Below are 21061 nucleotides of genomic sequence, written 5' to 3'. Positions count from 1 at the left end.
TCACATATGCTGAGGTAGGACGTACTCATACATGCCAACATTTTAGGACAGGGACGTGGGAGATTTTAAATAAAAAAATCGGGAGAATGAAAATTCCCCATTGCCTTTCATTGTTGAAAATGCAATTTCCCTCACCGTCTGCACCGCTTGAGGAGTCACTCTCTTCCCTATCCAACCTTTCCAGGTTGTCTGGGCTCCCCTCAGTCACATTCACTGTGTGTTCCCAAGTCTCCAGCACCTCTGACCACAGTTCCGCGATCGGGTACAGCCACACTCCCCTAGTGTCTTCACGGATCAGGGCTCTTTCTTCAGCCCTTGCCCATATAGGTCCATCAGTACCTCTATTGGGAGTAATGGCAGCCCATCCATAATTCCTGACGGTATGCACCCGGGTGCCTCTTTTCATGCATGCCTACTCAAGGTTGATGCCAATAAATGCATTGATCATTTTCTAAATCACAGTCCAATATTTACTAAAAAGGAAGGTTTATTAAGGAAACCAAAGTGTTCCATACTTCAGAAATTTGGTCTCAAACTGGCAAGGTGAATTAGTCTTACGCTACAGCACAACGGTCTGCCGAACTGAGGTTCCAAGCTATCCAGGGATGCTGTCCAGCACGGAGTGCCATGTCACTTTCCATAGCACATATTGAATGAGAGTGTAATGACACAGACCCTTGAGACTGGTCCAACTGCGGAATCCTACCTGACAGATGAAACTGATCTGAAACCTAAGGCTATCTCGTTTCCTGCTCTTCCGGCTCTGCCTGCTGGAGTGGGTGTTGGTTTCTACCTGGCACATCGCTGAGGCATTACTGACAAGGCAGTCCTGCCACGCGTGCTAAATACCAGGTCAGAGGGATGCTCTTAAGGCAACTGTAGTGGCTTGTTTATTTATCATATTTATATAGTGCGGGCGTCACCTAAAAAGTAGTGTGGGGTGCTGTACAAAGATATATTACAGATATAAATAAGCCATTGAGAAATTCATCGGGTGCAAAATCATTAAAAAAAAAGAAAAGTAGAAGATAGTCAATAAATGACAGTCCAGGATTTCAAATTTTGTAAGTGGATAGAGTTTCTAATTCCCTTCAGAAAAGTGAGAATGACTTAGCAAGCTCTGTGTCCCATGGCATGTATACAATATCTATACAATATCTTAAATTAATGATATGGGAATGTTTACTTTGGAGTTCAAGCGTGGCCAGGGAATGATTAAAAGTATACATCTCCCAAAATCTTAAACTTTAAATAACATTCTTACTTACAACTTTTTTTACGCTTACAATCAGTCACTTCCATCAACTAAAAGGAACAAATATCACACATGGCAAAAAAATGCAGCGGGTACCACTTGTCGGCCAATCAGAGGTGGAGGAGCCACTGAAAGCTCAAGCCAAGCTCGGCCCAGGTGTCGGCTCGAAGTCTTCTTGGACCCTCGAACCCACAACGAGCCGCGCCTTCACGTGGTTTCTACCTGCTACCTAAACTAACCTCGTGCGCCAGGAATTACACTCAAAGCATTAACCTTTTATGTAAAGTGGAAGAGAGAGAAATAAATCCATCTAATGGCTGAAGTGCACAACGAGAAACATCAATACCTGGGGCCAGGCGGGCAACTACAGCCAAATTTCGGGGGGGGGGGGGGGGGGGGGGCGGCTGAAAAAGATTTCGGGGGGGCTAAGTCTTCCAGCCATAGGCAGAATGGCTGTAAGAAGGGGTGAAAACACAACAAAAGCCTCATTAACGAGTAAATGGTCTTTTACAGACCCGTGAAGTACTCTGGTGCGGCTGCAATTAGACGGACGCCAGCCCGCGAGGCTGTCTCAGTCGGGCTGTCACACACGACAGGGGGGGGGGGGGGGGCTGAAGCCCGGTGAGCCCAATGGGTGTTGCGCGCCTGCCTGGGGCCAAACCCGGCTTCCCTGCTGGACTAAACTGTGTGCTCCGGATTATTTCATCATGCCTCCTTTTACTTCATCATCACATATGAGAGCACCTTGAAATGCTGGGGTTCAGGCGGTGTACTGCACAGAAACCTCTCGTGTGTGTGATGCAATAGCCTATAATGTTGCTCCTTTAGAACTGCCTAGTCCACAAACAGGGTGCAAATGACAACTGACTTGCCTCTTGGTTCAATGGCACTGTCGTCAGGGTGTTCCCGAGAGCATGAATGATTCCGAGTTCATGTTTAAAAATAATCACTTGTAGTAAGTGAAATGTAATCTGATGAACTAACGTGAAACACGTCCGCATGTTAAAAAATGCAACTGTTACGTGATGTTTGTTGGCATATTTGTGTGTGATACATTTTCCTGGCATAGCACATGCACAGGCCCTTAAAGCATAAGTAGACCTACACCTCGGTTTGGTTTTGGCCTACTTTTTAAGCCAATAAACAACCAGCTACATAAACTAAAGAATACACGGTGCAGAACAGCTGATGAGAATCATACAGTAAGGACCACTGACCAGACAAAGTCACACACACAGATTTACTAGTTTTGGCCGCACTTTCCTGTTCCACTCTTTAAATTATTAGGCGTTCCCACACCAAAACTCTTTTTAAAAAATGCGCTCTCTTGTTTTATTTTCATGGGACGTCAATTGACTAAAATGTCAGGGGTAGCGGAAGTGACATCACACGCCCTTTGACATCCACTTTACCTCACACACATACATACATACACATACACACATACACTCTCACACAAGCACGCACACCTGCAAGCACGCACACACATTTTTTTTTAAAGTATTTTGTACTTAACTAAGTTGCCACGGAAGTGAATATTCCAGTTTATTGTACTCCACTTTAATTAGCTATTAGTGACTAATATATTTTATGTACTCACTATTAGTGTAATTAAAAGATTGACATAAAATAAAGAGAGTGGAGCCCCAGCTGCCACTGGGGTCCTGGCACTGAATTTGCCACCTCTGCGGCCAGAAGCCACAAAGGGCAAGACAGGGGTCACAGCTGCAAACCCTAAATGACGTCCATGGTGATGGACAGTGTCACCTGGTGTTTGAAAACCTAATCCACAAATCTCTCCAAAGAGTCGACAAATCCACTCATTTACATAGGGTTGTCTGAGGTTGTAACAATGTAGGTCGGTCGGCCCAGATAACCCATCTGTGGCACACACACATGCCTTCCAGATTAGCTCGGGCTTCTCTTCATCAAAAAATACATCATGGACAACAGAATGCGTCCTACAGGACACAAAGAAGAGTTGAGGCTTAAGTTAGCACCATGTCCACTATTTAGGGTGTCATCAGAATAACTTCTAGGTGATTCCCTTAACTAAATGCAGAAGCAGAGCAGAAGTTCGTCATAGCCGCCAGGCCTCACTTGCTGGCCCCAACCCCCATCCGCAGAGGTCCAACCGCAAGTCATTCAGAAAAACACGGATTCTGAACCTCGAACGTCTGCCTCACTAGGGTACCTCGTGCTCTCCTCACTTTCACCACTCTGCCTCCCTACTCTGCTAATCATCGGCATTCAGCACTGTAGTATGCTGCTCTTTATACCCAAGAAACCTACATGAAAACTACCAAGGCTGGACAATTTATCATAACATTACAAGCACAAATGTAAATAAATACATATGTGTATACTGCATATTTTTAAGTGTGGATTTCCTGCAGAATCATTTACCTATGCATAACTCGCAGTTAGGTGTCCTTTGTGTAAGAAATGGGTCTGGCTTGTGGTGGGGTAAGCCTGTGTTAGATGCGCTCACAGGAGCATAAGTCTCGAGCCTATATTCCATTACATCTGGTCATACCAGGCAGGAGAAACGTTCATTGGCTCTCATTAGACCCCTGCATGCATTGCCTAAGCATGCACGCCTATGCTCAAGCAGTGCAGGACCACCATCATACATTTCTACCCTTTCATCGCTAAAGCAGAGGTGGGTAAAGGGAAAATAGCATTTGAAAGACTGGGTCAGATAAGGCTCGTCCTGTGATGTGCAACCCACCGCATCACCATGTGGGTGTAGGGCCACGGGCCTACTGACATCATGAAGCCCCAGTCCCCACCACTCACTCACGTGGGTGACAGAGACCAATGAACAGGTAGGTGTTAGGCCTGCACTTAGTTGTTCAGGGAGGGAGGGGAGCAGAAGTGATGTTCTTGTTCTTACTTCTCAGCCTCTTTTCTAAATTGGTGGCGTGCATGGTGTGCTGCTCGTGGCGTGATGTGCAGCTCATCCTTGTGGCGAGGGCGTGGTGAATTGGGCCCAGTTTGTCGGCAAGCGTTTCAACGGTTAGAGTGCTAACTGATGGGAAGTATGCACCAGACTAAAAACATGACATGTGGACTGGAAGCAAGAAAGAATAAACCTAAGCCGAATAAATCAGAAACCAGGGAAGGCAGGAGACCTTCACTAGTGTGGTTAGCACAGACAGCTTCATTTTAAACCAGGAAATTAAAGGGTCTTCGGTTTCTCAGCAGATGTTCATCAGATCAGTCGGCTGATGGGGCACAACATGGAGGCTGCTCCTTTCCCACACCACATATCACGAGAAGGCTTGTCATGCCCTACATTCCTTATCCCGGAAAGCTATGAGCATAGCCCAAGCGTGTGAACTGTGTGTCTTCTCACCTAGTTTGTTCTCTGGGAATATCGGGTCTTCATGCTAGGATTCTTTGTATATGATACAGTACGTCACATCTTTAAGACTATGCAGGACTTCAACACTGTAGAAAAATATGAACCAAATTCAACATTTTGGAATGCAGTTTGCTCTTTATTATGTAGTCTGGGGAAGGGTGTGGCAAATTCTGTAAATTTTTATTACATTAGTGCTAGGTGTCTTTGATAACTTGTACTCCGCTTCTTGTTGTCTTGCCTTTATGTTAGTCAGCGTCATGAACCAAGGTGTCTTCCAGCTCAGGCAAAACCACCAAGGAAGCAGGGTCTCTAAACCAGCATGACATTTCTCACTCAGAACGATTCCCTTTCTACTCCTTCACTGAGGGAATGCCACAGAGTGCCTCAAACTCATATGGAACCCTGGTCAGCTATAAAGTAGTGTCCATATGCATCATCACCACGATTTGTAGGCCTTCCTATAATTAAAGTATTGTCATTTACTTGTTTTACTAAGTAAAGGTACAGTTAGTATGTCTGGCTCTGCTCCGCCTGTACCATGCTCTACGTAACTTCATGTATACCACATCGCCAGGTGGCTGTGCTTAATTTGTTAAAAAAATAAAAAAGTCCAGCAGCCAAAAGTTTTTGTTAGTAGTCCCTCACCAATGTTGCTAAATACTGCTTTAGATTGGATTCCACCTCATGCCTCCTTTAACTACCATGGTACATTTCATATCTATTTTCCTCACTCTTTCTCTTTTTTCATCCCCGTTTTCTTCCTTAGTTCTTGGTTTCCTATATTTTCCATCCCTCACTCTTTTTCAAAGTCTGATGCTTAAAAAGTAGGACCTTGTACCCAAATAGGAGTGTGCCAGTGCGCTGCCCACCACCTGGAAAATATAAGCACAGCCTGCATCTCATAGATGGTGCATCTGTAAAACTGGAAGAGCATTGTTTCAACCACGAGGACATTCATGTCTGGAAGCTACACCTCATCTAAATGGGACCAAAGTCTGTGACGATAGACGAGTAAGCCTGGCCCCTGTATCCCTTATCCCGGTCAGAAACGCAAAGAGAAGCAACGGGATGGTGACGCGAGTGACCAAGTGTGGAGGCAGGTCTTAAATAAAGATCTAATATTCAAACAGCCCACATCGTATAGTTAATAAGAGAAATATTTTACGGCTCTTGAAAGCCATTCCATTGCTGACCCATCTCACCCCGCAAGATATTACGTCTAATCTGAGAACGATGTGCGTCAGTACTTACAGGTGCTTCCCTTGAAATATCAAGGTTAGTCCTTAGCTGACCTGGTGTCTCCCAAGACTGGGCAATCAGGGTCACTTTCTCCAGATGCCCCCCATCCGGATATAATGATCGCTGCACTGCATTGATACACATCCTTTGGGGGAAGAAAAACAAGATAGGTCGCACCCAGGAACACCGGGGGACGAGCAGGAATATCTGGGTTGATTACCTTAACATTCAGGTCAACAGGGACATGGCGACCAGGAGGAGGAAGATCTGCACACAATATAACAGTAGCTCCTGGGACAAGAGGTGGTGGGGATGGGTGGCGAGGACACTGGCAGGCGCTATGCACATTGCAAAGGTGCACGAGCATCCTAGAAAGGCGCACTCTGTGAATAAAGCCTGCCTTTATCCATTACATTTTGCTTATGGTGCGATATTGAGTATCAGCTGGCCTGGAATACAGAATTACACTGTATAATCAGCCTTCTTTTGAAGCTAGATTCAAAGGCAAATCGCCTTATTTCATTTACATCTCTTGTAGCTGAGAGCGTTATCCTTTCTTGTGGTAATCATTCTATCCAAAGTACATCCTTCCATTAAACGTCAAAAATCTATTTTATTCAAGACATGCTCATATTTAAAATTCTGTTTGACCTTGCGATGAAGTACTATTGACCTTGAGAGTGTTAGCAATGCATCATTACCAACACATACAGCTCGACATGGATCTGACACTTAACTTAAATACAGCACAATATTTGGCAACTAATTCAAAAGCATCATTAAAGTAATCCTTCGCTACAAAATGAATCCCATTGAGAAAGCTGGCAGTTTCAATTACCCAGGTATCAGATTGGAGTAGGGTTTGAAATGGTCCCAACAAAAAGACAAAGCAAAGAGCGGCCTGAACCAGAAAGCTGCTGCACTGCAAAGATGCAAAAGTAAGCTTGGCGAAGACTTTGGGAGTTCAGTCATTCTAGCTTACAGGGAAAAGCAATAGCAACAACACTAAGGGGTTGAGCTTTGGGGGTTCATTAACACTACTCTATCCAGAAAATAGAGAATTGTTTTCGGCCATCCCAGTAAGTAAAATGAAAAAGATGTAATACAGTATTAAAAGTATAAAGTCAACTGGGAGAATACACACAACACAGATGAAGTAGAGCTGAAAACTGTGAGTAAAGACTTGAACAGTAAGGGCCCAGCTACAAGTCTGGTGGTCCATGGTGGGGGCGGTCTCCCGACCACCCTATTACGATTAGGGCGGTTGGACTGGTATTGACCCGCCGCAGCCGCCTGGCAGTGTTGCAGCGGTTAGGAAGCATCAATATGCTTGGCTGGGACTACGTGGTTTTCATGGCAGTTCCACCGCCATGAAAACTCTGGTGAAGAGGAAACAAAGGGGGCCCTCCAAGGGCCCCCATGTGCCTCTGCGCCCTGGGGTGCATGGATGGGGGCACAACATGTGCCCCTCTATGTGCATGCACCCCAGTTCCTGCCGGCATGTACTTTTTCTATGCAGTGCAGGAACTCTTTTTGGCATTTCCATCGCAGTGCCCATTTTTAGAGGGACGTGGGAACACCAAAAAAAAACGCCCACCAGACAGGAGGCAACTCCTAATCTAGCGGGTAGCCCAACCATGGCTTTGTCGGTGCGGCGGCAGAGCGGACCCGGTGCTGCACCGCTAAAGCTGTAATCAGGTCCTAAATGTGCAGAGCGGATGTTGCAGTTCACCAGTGCAAGGGGCAATTTAGCTCAAAAAAGTACTTCTAGCCACAGACTGCCAACAGCAGATACAAGGGACACAGGTGCTGCATTGCAGAGTTAATAGTATCATTAACTCTACTGAAGCACAGAGAGGGACAACGCAACACACTAGAGATGCGAAGCAGGACAATCCAGTGGAGAAAAGTACTGAAAGTGGGCAGCACCACTATGGCACAAGTGGATGTCCCGTTTCCAAAGCCACCCTGTAAATAACTAACAGCATATCAACACGAAAAAACTAAAAGTGAGCAATATATTCTATGGGAAGCACCAGTAATCTCAAATCTGCATAATATGTGCATCATAAAATCAAGTTAAGGGCGCACTACATCACAAATAGATAGTCACTAGAATAAATATGGTGAGCATGATGTGGCACCTGGACACAGGCAAGTAAAGATAAGGAACAATTAGCTGCAACAACAGCCTCAGAGTGTGATAGGAGAATAGTCGATCACAATGGGAAAGACTATTCAAAGACAATCGTAACTGGACGCAACTGGACAGAACAAATAGTGGCAAAATAAATCGGTCTCCAGCAAGATAATTCAACAGATACCATTAATGAGACGGCTGACAGATGTCAGAGTAAGATAGAGGGAAATAAACAGTAGCCTGTGCAGAACAGATGGAAAAATTGACACACTAACCAGAGCCAACCACTTGTTTAGGCGACTGAGAGTGCCAGTGCCAACAAACACAGGTAAAATGGAGGCCTTTGTTGAAAACATGCTCACCAAACTATTTGACAGTGAATTCCTTCATTAGGGAAAGAGTGCATTGATAGCTGGGCCAGAGGCCTGGACCCATCTCCCACTGAAGGCCAAGAACTGCTCGCATAGTCAACTATAAAGACAGAGATGCAGTGTTGAGACTTACACGTGTAGCAAGAGAGATACAGTACCTGGGGTTTTTGGTGTAGTTTTACCCTAACTTTATGATAGTTGTGCGGGAGGCCCACCTACCTCTCGCAAGCATCAAGAAAAAATTGCAAGGATGGGCCTTACTGCCTACAAATCTTTTGCATTTGTCACTCCGAGTGGGACAGGTATGCCCAGATGTGGGTACCATGCTATGCATGCCACTGGAGTCAAGCTAGCCTGGCTGAGGAGGGGTGATACCCCAAAACAGGTATGAAGATACTTTTTTCTAGTACAGGGAGGGCCTGGCCTGGCAGTTCGGAATTGACCGTTCTCATGGGGAGCAGGGCCAAGACTTATTTGTATATGGCTGGATCCAAGCTGGAATGGCGATCAAAAAAAACGTTGGATTTAAGCCCAGATCTCTGTACTGGGGTAAGTGTTTGACATTGTTCAGTATTCCGTCCATCAATTGTTCTTTTAGCACGAATCACTTAGAACCAAAGTACATATCTTCCCTGACCGGCAGGGTGTAAATTTAGGGATGCATCATTATATTGGTAGCTTAGTCGCAATTTGAGTCAGTATTTTTATGACCGGTATGCGAACAGGCCTTTGTGCTAAAGGGTCAGGATGTTAAATTCTGAATTGGAGTGGGTCTCAATCCGACCTACTTCATTAATTATGTTGCAAATTACGACTCACTCCGATTGTATCCAATCCAAGGGATGGTTGCTTGCAAAGTCCAGCAGACCACTGCGTGTGGGATTGCATTTAAATAAAAGGAACTTAAAAAATAAATCTTTTTTTAAAAGCTTCTCTGAGAGCAGTAGGGCAGTGGTTCTTTGAACCACTGACTGCTTGTCATCCACAAACGTTTTCCACAATCTACTTTTACAAATTATTTACCACCCCAACTTGAGGATTGGTGACTTTTCAAACGATTGATACATATTGAACTGATTCTGTGTTTGGAAGAGACACCTAAAACACACCCCTTCCAAATACAGAATTGTTATCCACACACAATCCCATTTTAGGAGTTTTATTGATACATCGGAAAACCCTTTGAGCAGCCACACGCTCAGTGTTTGCGAACGATAAGGAAGGTAACGAAATCTGGCCCCTTATTTCTCAAAACGGTTGTAAAAGACCATAATAGAACAAGTCAAGTAGCAGGCATTGCTATGACAGATGCAGTGAAAGGCTCAAACTAGCATGGTGTTGGATAATAGGCTACACTCAACAACAAAAAGTTATTAGGTTTTGAAAATTGAAAGATCTAGACGACGACAGAAATGAACAATAAATATATGAAGGCAGTCTGAATGTGGACATCATTACAGCACCAAGACAAATGCCTTAAGCTCAGCTGCCATGCGGCGAAAGAAGTGAATAGCACCAGAAATTACAGAACTGATGGAACTAAATGCCAAGTAATAAAGTCAGAATAGACTGTAAAGATAAAGGAATAAAGAGGCAGGCTCCTGAAAGTAAGCAGAGCTGCAAAAAATGATCATTATGGTAAATAGTTTTAAAACAATGCATTGACACAGGGAACATAAAAAATGTCACATAGGAAAATAGCAGCAAAGGTATGAACAGATAGCGAACGGGTGGTTATACCAACCACACAGGAGATGGTGCTAGCTACCGTCACAGGATGGGCGAGAAGTTCTGGCTCCCTGATCCCCCTATCGGCAGATACCACAATAGCAGCTATTGCGGATCTTTAGTTGGAATTTAAACGAATGGGCAGGAGGAGGATAATTACTGCAAGCTGAGGTAGGCAGTGTGGGTGGAGGGAGGGAAGAGTTTACACGACAGCTCTAACAAGGGAGGAAATATCGCACTCAAAGGGTGAGCATGAGATTCTTAACCTCACCTATGGCATTTGACCAAGTTAAAATAAGGTGCTACCTAGATGTGAAAGTAAAAGAAGTCTAAACCTACGACTTCTGATGTGGGACATAAGGGGCCTCATTGATGCCGGAAAGGTTGGGGGAATAGCAACCTGCCTTAAACAGCGCAAAACAGTCATTACATGTCTGCAGGACACACATCTGGCATCTCCACGTAAGAAGCCCAGAACATCTTGACTAAGTGGAACATGTCATTATACCTCATACATTACATGTTCACGAAGGGTGGTAATTTGGGTAGGAAGAGGTGCACACGAACAATTCATCAGTAATCTACATCTCTTGTATAATATACCAATTACACTATCAATGATTTGGAGAAGGAGCTAAACTCTATACAACTCTATATAAAATTAGACAGATCAGGAATTCCCCCTTGGAGTTTTTCTCCTCGTCGAAAGCAATTTTACGTGCAATGGAAATAGAAAGTTTAATAGCTATCTCAAGACCAAGAAATCATACATGAAAAGAATACATATTCCACCCATCAGTTCACGGAGTACACTTTCAAATCGACTATTGGTTTGCACACATCACTTTATTAAAAACTGCGAACACCTATCACGCACGCTCTTGGATCATTAACCTGTGCTCCTAGAGTTGGAGATCCCCACCCAGCCACAACTCGTATAGAGTGATGCATTACATCAAAGCCTTGTTAGATGCAATACTTTGAGCAGAAATCCGTGAAGAAATGACAGCATACTTCAAAACTATGAAGGTTCAATAAACAAACTAAAGAGCTTATGTAAGGAGAATATGTATATCAAAACAGTCAGGAACACTTAAGTCGATTTGAAGTAGATCGAACACGCTAGAAAAACACCTCCATGAAGTAGAAAACACTGGTGTTTCATGAAGGGGCAGAGAGGCAAAGTTTCTCTGAAAATATGCAGTGGAATGGCGACAGAGGATGAAATGCCTGACAGACCTCTGACAAATATGCTGAAGAAATCCTGGGCCTCGAAAGTGTAGCCATGATTGGGATACAAAATAATGACTTCATATATTTGGCATCCCTAAAATTTCAAGAGTGTTATGAGAAATTATACACAACATAAGTCGAATGTAAGGAGACTGAAATAAGGGAGTATTTGGCAAAAATAACAACAGTGAGGCTGGAAGACAAGGAAAGGGAGATATTAGGGCAGATGGTAACCTCAAAGGATATTATTAAATCAATTAAAGAAATGCTCAGTGGGAAAGCCCCCAGACTATAAGGGCTAACAATATCATTTCACAAAGCATATAAAGATATCTGTTAGACCTGTCAGCCTTAGGGTGGTCTTCCCCTAAACATTTTGCCTTTCTCCTCAATTTCTGCTGATCTCGTTTTGCTGGTCTTAGGAGTCTGCACACTTTACCACTGCTAACCACTGCTAAAGTGCATGTGCTCACTTCTAAAAACATGGTAACAATGGCTTATCTCCCAACTAGCATATTTAATTTTCTTGTAAGTCCCTAGTAAAGTGACACTACCTGTCCTAAGGGCCTATAAATTAAATGCTGCTATTGGGCCTGCAGCGCTGATTGTGCCATCCACTTAAGTAGCCATTTTAACATCTCAGGCCACCCACTGCATCTTGTGTGTGCATTTTTAAACTGCCATTTCGACCTAGCAAAATAAACCTTTTGCCAGACCCAAACCTTCATTTTTATTACATATAAGTCACTCTCAGGGAAGGCCCTGGACAGCCCAGAAGGCTGGGTGCAGTGTATTTAAAAAGTTGGATGTGTACTTTTAAGTTTTACATGTCCTGGTAGTGAAAAACTCCCAAGTGTGTTCCTCCCTATTGCAAGGCCTAGCTCTCCCATAGACTAAAATTGGAGTTACCTTATTACATTTAATTGGAGTTACCTTATTACTGTAATTTCCAAATAGGAACAGGTAACCAGTTCATGTTTGGTGTCTTTAGGATTGAACGAAAAATCCTACAGTATGGGGAAGTCAAATTTTAAACTACAATTTTGAAAATGACACTTTTAGAAAATTTTCATTTTCCTGCCGTAGCCATTTAGCGCCTGTAGCCTGTCTCTAGGTCACATGACTGAGTGTAGTTGACAGTTGGGATTTGTGTATTCCTTCTAGACAGCCTCACACAATAGGGAGCTTAGGTGTGTCTGGATAGGGCATCATTGGCAGGATGGTAGGGAGGAGCTGGGCACATCTCCACTTAGAACTGAATAGGCGGTGTCCTGCCTCCACAGAAAGGGCTGCATATCCCCTGTAGTTAGTTTGTAGCCAGAACAGGGAAAACAGAATGCCTGGGGACTTCAAAGGGAAAACTCTAGAAGCTTCTCCCCCACTTCAAAGGCACAAGTATGTATAACAATTGGACCGCAGACACCAACTCTTCGTACACATCTGGACCTGTAAATGCCAGGAAAAAGGATTGCTGTGCTGCTGAAGGACTTTGACCAGGTCCGGCGAGACCAGATATCCACATTTGGCACTTTATGCCATTTGGCGTTATTTTTACTATAATCTTTAAAATTTAATACTTCTGGTTCTATTGATTGTATTTTTGTTATTTTAGTCTTGTTTTATTTATTAAAAAATTACTATTTTTCTAAACTGGTGTGGGATCCATTTGTGGTTTGTTTTCACTGTGTTACTGTTTGAAGTGTTGCACAAATACTTTACACATTGCCTCTGAGTTAAGCCTGATTGCTCTGTGCCAAGCTACCCGAGGGTTGGGCACAGGTTAATTTAGGGTTTGCTTATGTCTTCACCCTGAGAAGAATTGTGGTTGCTGCCTGAGGAGGGTTTCACCGCCCCCCCAGCCAATAACCCAGTTTCTTAAAAGATCCTAGCACCACAAATACTAGCAATGGTAGCAGAAGCCCAACAAAGGGGACAGCTGGGAGAAGTGGTGATCGTAAAGAAAACTTTCCCTTCTGTATACTGATACCAAAGGTGAGATAAAATAATGGCCTGTAGACTTCTGAAATACACATTGTGCCAGGTGCTAAATGAGAAGGTAGGATCCATACCTGGAAGATCAACTATTTATAACCTACGTACTTTCTCCAGAACAATAAACAGAAAAACCCAGTAGTGAAGGAATCTGCTTAAGCGCTAAAAGGCCTTAAACTCCTTGTAGTGGGACTTCATAAGAAAAATACTCGATCAAATGATGATGGGGAGAAACCATTAGCTTGGATCACACTACTGTATATTAACCAGAAACACAAAATCAAGATCAATGGTCACCTTTTTCAGGAGTTTAGAATAATCAGGGGCACACAAAAAGACCTTTATATATATTAGCAATGGAACCATTGACATGCATGAATGGAGAACACCACTCATGCAGACGATTAAGGTTTACAGGGCGATGTATAGCCATTTAATTACATGCAGACTATACATTGGAGACCCGGAAGACAACCTATCCCAATAATGCATGAGATTATGGCACACTACCTGGTCTTAAAATGAATTGGGGCACATCTTTAATATGTTCAATGACAGAAAACACAGCAGGTGTTCATTAAACTTTCCATTACAGTGGCTGACAAGTCACCACGCCATTTGGGTGTTAGGGTAGAAAGAGACTCAGAAATTCTGAAATAATCTTCAAATACAATTATGAACCTTAGAGGCAATTAGAAACAATTGACAAACTGACAGAACAAATGAACCACTGACTGGCCAAACGCCAATCACCAAAATGGTAATCCCCCCCGCCACCACCACCACCACTCCCCCCAGCTGCTATATCTGTTTACAAAAAAACAATTAGCCCACCAAGAGCTTTTTTCACGAATCTGAATGCACTGATGACAACATTAGTACAGGCTGGGAATCAGCCTAGAATTAATGGAGAAAACAGGACCCTCCAATAAGAAAACGGAGGAATCGCGCCCCTGTCTTAGACATCTACTTTTACGCCACCAAGGCAAGATTTACACATTTCTGGCATCATGATGCAAAGGCAATACCTTATGTACTGGTAGAAAAATAGAAAATGTCACCTTGCCCACTGAATACTTTGCTCATGGCAACACCTGGCAGAGTACCAGGAAGGATGGAATTGGTGAAACGCACAGGCAACGTATGTCGAAAATTACGTTTGAAAATGGCTTACACTTTATTCCTTCCCAGGTTGCACTTCTACATACCACCTGGATTCCACCATCCCTAAAACCTTAAGCCAAACAGCAGCTCACAAGTATGTCCATGAGGGAAAGCTTCCAGTGTGTAAATGGTTACCAATTAACAAACAAAATATACAAACACACGTCTCCTTGCAAATCAAAGGGAAGAGGGTATTGGCCCTCTGCACTCTCACCCTTGCCTTGTGATTGAAAAGGATCCCAATGTTGAGGTGCAGACGGTATGAATTACAAAGCTATCTGGGATTTGCAATGTCACCTGGTAAGTTGCATTTTTGTTTCCCTCCCATTTAAACCTGCTAGTTTGCAGAATAAAGGGTTTTGCAAGAGAGAAAGACCAACGTTGTCCTAACCTCAATGGCGATTCTTTCTTAGTAAAACAATAACAACACTGCATTCTCTGAAAAAAGGTTCATACAAATTCACTGGACAGAGCGACTAAGGAAACCTTAAAAAGAAAAGCTAATAACCAATTAAAAGAAAAGTGTCACAGCATGTGCCGCTTACCGTTCAGTTAGTGCTTTGCTTTGTGTGTCTCTAGCTGTCTGAAGGTCTTCCTCTAGCCGTTTCTTCTCTTCCTGTAGCCTTTCCACTTGAGTGTGTGTCCATTTTTTAGGGCTGATAAAGCGCATTTCCTTCAAGAGCTCCTCCTTTTCATTGATCAATATCAGCCTATCCCTCTCCGAATCCAGCACCCCTGGCCAGGCTTCACTGTCCAGCTTGGAGAGTTGTATCTTGATAAAAGCAATCCTTTGGAGGCACATAGAATTAAAATAAACTGGTTAGGTCAAACATAGCATTAGCCATAGATGTCATTAAGGCGTTGCTATGGGTAGCAGTCGTCACCCGTAGTCTCAGGGTTCACAAAGGCAGCAGTAGGAGGAACAGAATATAACTAAAGTTTTTTACTTTCTTAAGATTCCAAAACATCACTTCCGACACACAGTAGTTCAGTGAACTGACGTCAATGTTAAGTAATTTGCAAATGAAAAGACCCCATTTATGACTATAATAAGGGAAATTTAAATTAAGTTTTAAAGAAGAAGCGAGAAAATAAAACTTTATTTATCAAAGAATAAGCTGCCAACAAACAAAGCAGTGAAGTCTACTAGCATGCTAGATCCAACATGTCAGGAACAATTCTGCAAGTATTCACCTATTTGGCTACAGTGAGCACAGAAAGCCTAGTGAAATCAGAAGAAATGTCATTAATAGAATATTAAAAACCAACTGATGTGCAAATACCAGTGGTTGCCACTTATTATGCAATATTGCTATGCCAGTAGTTTTTTGCAGTTACTATGTAAAACTCAGAAAATATACAATATATGTGGGATGAAATAACCCACTGCCATACATTATAAGAATATGGCAAGTCACAGAGGAGATCCATGACTATACAGAGGAAAAAGGCTGAGTTCCTTTATAAGACTATGTAATTCCAAGGTGAATTGCAATATCCTTATCCAGTATGGTAAGGGGTACTTTATTCTACATGGTCACACCTTCATCTTTCCCACAAACCACCTAAATCCTTGGTGTGTAGCTCTTTCATATGAAAGAGAGAGCATGTTTGTAAACATTAAGACTAAAAATAAAACATCGAGTACAAAATTAAACACATCAAAAAGCTGTTTGATATTTATTGGAAAAAGATATTAGAAGCATTATAATACAAGTTAGCTTTTAAAAAAAATAAAAGACGCAGTAGAAACATGCAGAAAGATTCCGACTACTTAACCCCTTCGACGCTCATGACGGAACGGTTCCGTCATGAGCGTCGGTTGAGCTGTGCTCATGACGGAACCGTTCCGTGATGACCACGCCCGCGCAAGCAGCAGTCAGCACCGCGGGGGAATCAGCCCCGCATGGAAGGGGTTAAGGAGTGCAAAAAATAAACATGTTGCCATAAATATCTTTCTTTTTGTCAATGTACAGCTTGAAAAACAGAGCAGAAGAAAAACAAAGTTTTTTGTTCGTTTAATGCTGCTTTTAATTATGCTCTGTGTCCTGACCTTCCTTTCCCCTCAGCTGCTGCATCTGGCAGGAGGTATTGTGACATCAGAACTCGACTATAATAAGTTATTATAGTTTACTTCTGAGGTCGTTAGGCAACTGGGTGTGTTACAAGAAGCTGATCATAAATACATTAGAGACAGGTTTATATACAGGGATTGCAGTCTCCCATATATAACTATACTACTATTAAAAGGATATAACAACATGTGCCTGCAGACGTTTCCTGGGTCACATGGATCAGACATATGCTTGCTGCTTAATTCCACCCACTCCTAGCAGGCCTCGGTTTTCCAAAACTGGTCCACGCAAGGGCAGCCACGTGGCAAACCTAACCTTCATTTCTCCTTCCACAGCGAGCAGTAAAGCAACAGCCCAAACAGTGGGTGAGACCAACACAAAGAGTTCTTTTGTAAATCCGATGGTGGTGCATTTTTATCTAAACATATCGGATGTTAAGATGCTTGATTACCGATAAACAAGAGCGACGTCAAGTGTTGTAAAAGCACAAATTACCTTCTTTTTGCTTCCTCGTACCGAAGGCGTAATCTGACTTTCTCAGCCAGCTGATTATTACTGCTGGTAACAAACTGGAACAGAAAAGAAAATTATCAATGGTAATTGTGCTTACATACAGTGAACAAGACGAGCTTCCCATGATATGACATACATAACAGCAGGGCACATGATGAAAAATAGGTCAACAAAATGCACAATTCGCCAATGTGAACCGAGAGCAGACAATGACAGACTACAGCATAAACGCTGTCTTCATCGGGCGCACATCAGGAGACCAAAGGCAGGGTCCAAAGGGGCATAAATGAAGTAACAAAAAGCATAAGGCAGAGCAAGCTCTGTTACATAGCAGTGCACTGTTGTAAGTAACTGGGTTATTAGTTGAGAGGGGTGGAAGTCCCACTCAAATAATAAACACAGCCCTTGTCAGGGTGAACAACAAAATTCAGTAAATAAAACTGTGCGTAACCATCTGGTAGCTTGACACAAAAGCAGGCAGGCAATGTGTAAAGTATTTATGCGCACTCAAACAATAAAAACACACCACAAAAACAATACCAAAGCAATTTAGAAAACTAGAGTACATTTTAATACATAAAATTAAACTTAAAAAAAACAAAAATCCTATCAGTAGACCTGGAGTTATGATTTTTTAAAATTTCTAGCTGAAAATAGCACCAGAAAGCACTAAGTGCCACTTGTAGGTATCTGGTCACGCTGGACCTGGCCAAAGTCACAAGTTTAGGCTGACCGCCATGGCGAGTGGTTCGAATATAGTGACCAGGTTTATTCCGGTAAAGAGTTTTAACTTCTTTGAGTCCCTGTCCTCGTGAGAAGGCTCAACTGGAGCTTTGCATTGTTGGCAAGGAGTTTGTTGCTGGTGCAGGAAGCATGCATCGCTTAAGCTCCACGTTGTTGGGAGACGTGGGCCGTCATTGTTTGGCATGAAGGGCAGGTCACCATCAGAGCTTTGCATTGAAGGGTGAGGCAGTGACTGTTGCTGACATAAGAAGCCCGCTCGCTGTCACGAAGAGCCCCAAAACATCTCGACCATTACCTGGGGGGCACATCTTGTGGATCAGGACACATTACAGCAGAGACCAGCATCAGGTGTCAAGCAGCTCCTGGTGGTGTTGGTCACCTGGAAAGTTGCAGGGAGGTCTCTGGAAGCATGTTGAGTCCCTGTAGCTCAAACAGGAGGTCAGTCAACTGACAATCTGAGTCACTTCTGGGGATCCTGGGTTCAAGGTATGCAGGTCGTCTTCCTTCTTCAGACAGCAGGAAAGTTCTTTTTCTGAATCTTCAACAGGACCAGGAGTGTTCTGATGAGAGGTTCTGAAGGTGCTATTCTGATACCCAGTGATAGCCTCTGGGTGGGGATGCAACCTCTATCTAACCTTACCCCTTTTGTGGGTTTGGCTCCAAACTGTTTAGGGTAACAAAGGGCAGGTAGGCCTAAGTGTGAGTTGCATTAGTCAGTGGCAGGACAGGTAGCCTCAGAAGTTAGGAAGGGGTTTGGCACAGCCCACAGCCTACCCTTTGAAGTTCAGGAAGGCCCTTTTGTCCCCATGTCTAGAAGGAATACACAATATACCACAGAAGAGCAATTTACAGTCCTGTGACCCTGGACACTGGCAGAAAGGCATGATTGGTTTAGTCAGAAAAATGCCAACTTTCTAAAAGAGGCGGCCCTTTTGTCCCCATGTCTAGAAGGAATACACAATATACCACAGAAGAGCAATTTACAGTCCTGTGACCCTGGACACTGGCAGAAAGGCATGATTGGTTTAGTCAGAAAAATGCCAACTTTCTAAAAGAGGCATTTTTACACTATTAACTTAAATTCAGACTTTGCCATTACTAGGAGATTTTAAACTACAACTCAAATGAGTGGAAAAAGCATTTCTCGATTTGTTCCTAAACTGAAGTTATCACTTATCAAGTGCAATAAGGTAACCCCAGTGTCATTCTATGGGACAGATAGCCTTGCTACAGTGAAAAATGACAATAGGAGTTTCCCTGTCAGGACATGTAAAATGCAAGTACACATGTTCTACTTTTTAAAAACCATGCACCCTCCTTGCTCTATGAGCCTTTAAGGCCTACTTAAGGGTGACTTTTAATTATCAAAAAGGTTATTTTTGCCAGGTCGAAATGGCAGTTTAAACTGCACTGCAGGCTGCAGCGGCAGGCCTGAGGCATGTTTTACAGTGTTACTTTAGTGGGTGGCACAATGAGTGAGGCAACCCACAAGCAGCATTTAATTTACTGGTCCTCATCTACTACCATTTACTAGGAATGTATAAGTAAATTAAATGTATCAATCAGGTGTAGGCCACTTTTTGGATGTTTAGGAAGGAGTGCAAGCACTTTACCACTGATAACCAGGAGTAAAGTGCACAGAGTCCTAAAAGCAAACAAAAACAGGTTCAGCAAGGGAAAGCAAACATCTGGGCTGACCCCTGCATAGAGGGCTAGGTCCAACAACTGCACTACTAGGGAGACTACACCCCTCTACTAAGCAGCACTGTACTATGTACATGAAGCTTGCAATTCTTAATCAAGCCCCTTCATAAATACCCTTCTGGCTGCAGTTTCCTGTAAGGGAGATAATAAACTAACCTGTCGGCAACACCTCCATTGTTAATGAGTTCTAGTTGAGTAGCATTACTTCCATAAAAAATGCTTTAGCTCAGGCAATATTACAGCAGTGTCCAGGTACATCCCCAACACAGTATGGAGTATGGGATGGCCATGAAAAAGCATTGTTTGCAGAGTAAACTGCAGCAACCGGGAAGGAGTCCTTTGAGACCACTCTCACCCAAAATACTATGAAACATCTTATCAAAATAGGCAGGTTTATAGGTCCCAAGCTGTGTTGAATTGCACAGCCCTTTCAGAAGGCGAACCAAGCAGCACCAGTTCACCAGGTGACATGCATCTACTCAAAGACATGGTCCGATATTGGATTACTACATCCAAGTGGTCTCCAACAAATAAAAACAAATCTGCAGTTAATGAGAAATCAGAAGGTTTTTTTTTTCACAAAACTTGGATAACATTTTACAACAACTTTCAGGCAGTTCTGCTGGCCATCTATCAACCAGAAAATGAGTTCAAAGAACTCTGTATAATTTACACTGTCTACCGAGACTGGGGTCAGGTAACAAATGAACCACTAAACACCAGGCAGCATACTTTGGTCTAGTGGACCCTGGCCATTTCAAGACCCAGCAGAAATATACTATTGCCTTATAGCGGGCTATACCGGCTATTAAAGGCCCGCTCCAGCATCGGCGAGGGCCTTTAACAAGGGAACAGGACTTTAATAGCCGGTATAGCCCAGCTACGAAGGGCTAAAAGGCCATTACAACATTCTGCCACTAGTGGGCACAATGTTCTAACAAATAAAACAAAGGCTTCAGGGAGCGCAAAGGGATTGAAATGACAGACTAATGGAATTAAGGGCACTTTAAAAATGTTGTCTAGACGGGTACACTCTATGGCCCAGTTGAAGGTAAATGCCGAAATGCGGCAGCCATTCGTTTCTCTGGTTTTCTGGAAAAAATAAACACAGAGGTGAAAATCTTCTGACTGCTGTGCCGTTTCCAATTAACTTACCTTGAAGTGGTAGGCCTAAATTGGTTCTTTGAAAAAAAGTTGAGATTTATGTTAATGATTAAGAATTCCATTAACATTGGCACACTTCAAGGCTCTACTCATATCCAAGAAGAGATGAACATTCTATACATTACATTTTAAACACCAACATAATTATTTAGAACTACTCACATTTCCTAAACCGTCAGTTTGGGAGCTCACATCCAGGTACTGCCTTGATAAGGAAAGGTTGGAACTTGCCAAGGAAGTGTTGCTGGCCCAGAGATCCGACTGAGATCCTTTGTCAATATGGAAGTCATTCTTCAACTTGGCAAGGCTCTGTTTGAGAGTATATAGTATGTTAGCAGTGTAAATATTTTTCTTCTAAACAACATGAATGGA

General features: G+C 43.0%; 1 protein-coding gene across 1 annotated transcript in view; it reads right to left on the bottom strand.

The window, feature by feature from the left end:
• Positions 1-21061, bottom strand: part of WWC1 (WW and C2 domain containing 1) — a 389597-nt gene that overhangs the window by 115726 nt on the left and 252810 nt on the right. The window contains exons 7-9 of the mRNA XM_085617843.1: positions 20852-20998; positions 17060-17133; positions 15035-15277 (exon numbers count right to left, since the gene is read on the bottom strand). Of these exons, the coding sequence (XP_085473969.1) occupies positions 15035-15277; positions 17060-17133; positions 20852-20998 (464 nt within the window). The remainder of the gene's footprint in view (positions 1-15034; positions 15278-17059; positions 17134-20851; positions 20999-21061) is intronic.

The sequence above is a fragment of the Triturus cristatus genome, chromosome 7 (genome assembly GCF_964204655.1).
Source record: "Triturus cristatus chromosome 7, aTriCri1.1, whole genome shotgun sequence".
NCBI classification, from domain to species: domain Eukaryota; kingdom Metazoa; phylum Chordata; class Amphibia; order Caudata; family Salamandridae; genus Triturus; species Triturus cristatus.
Note: the sequence above shows the minus strand (reverse complement) of the source record. Positions and strands in the feature narration are given on the sequence as shown.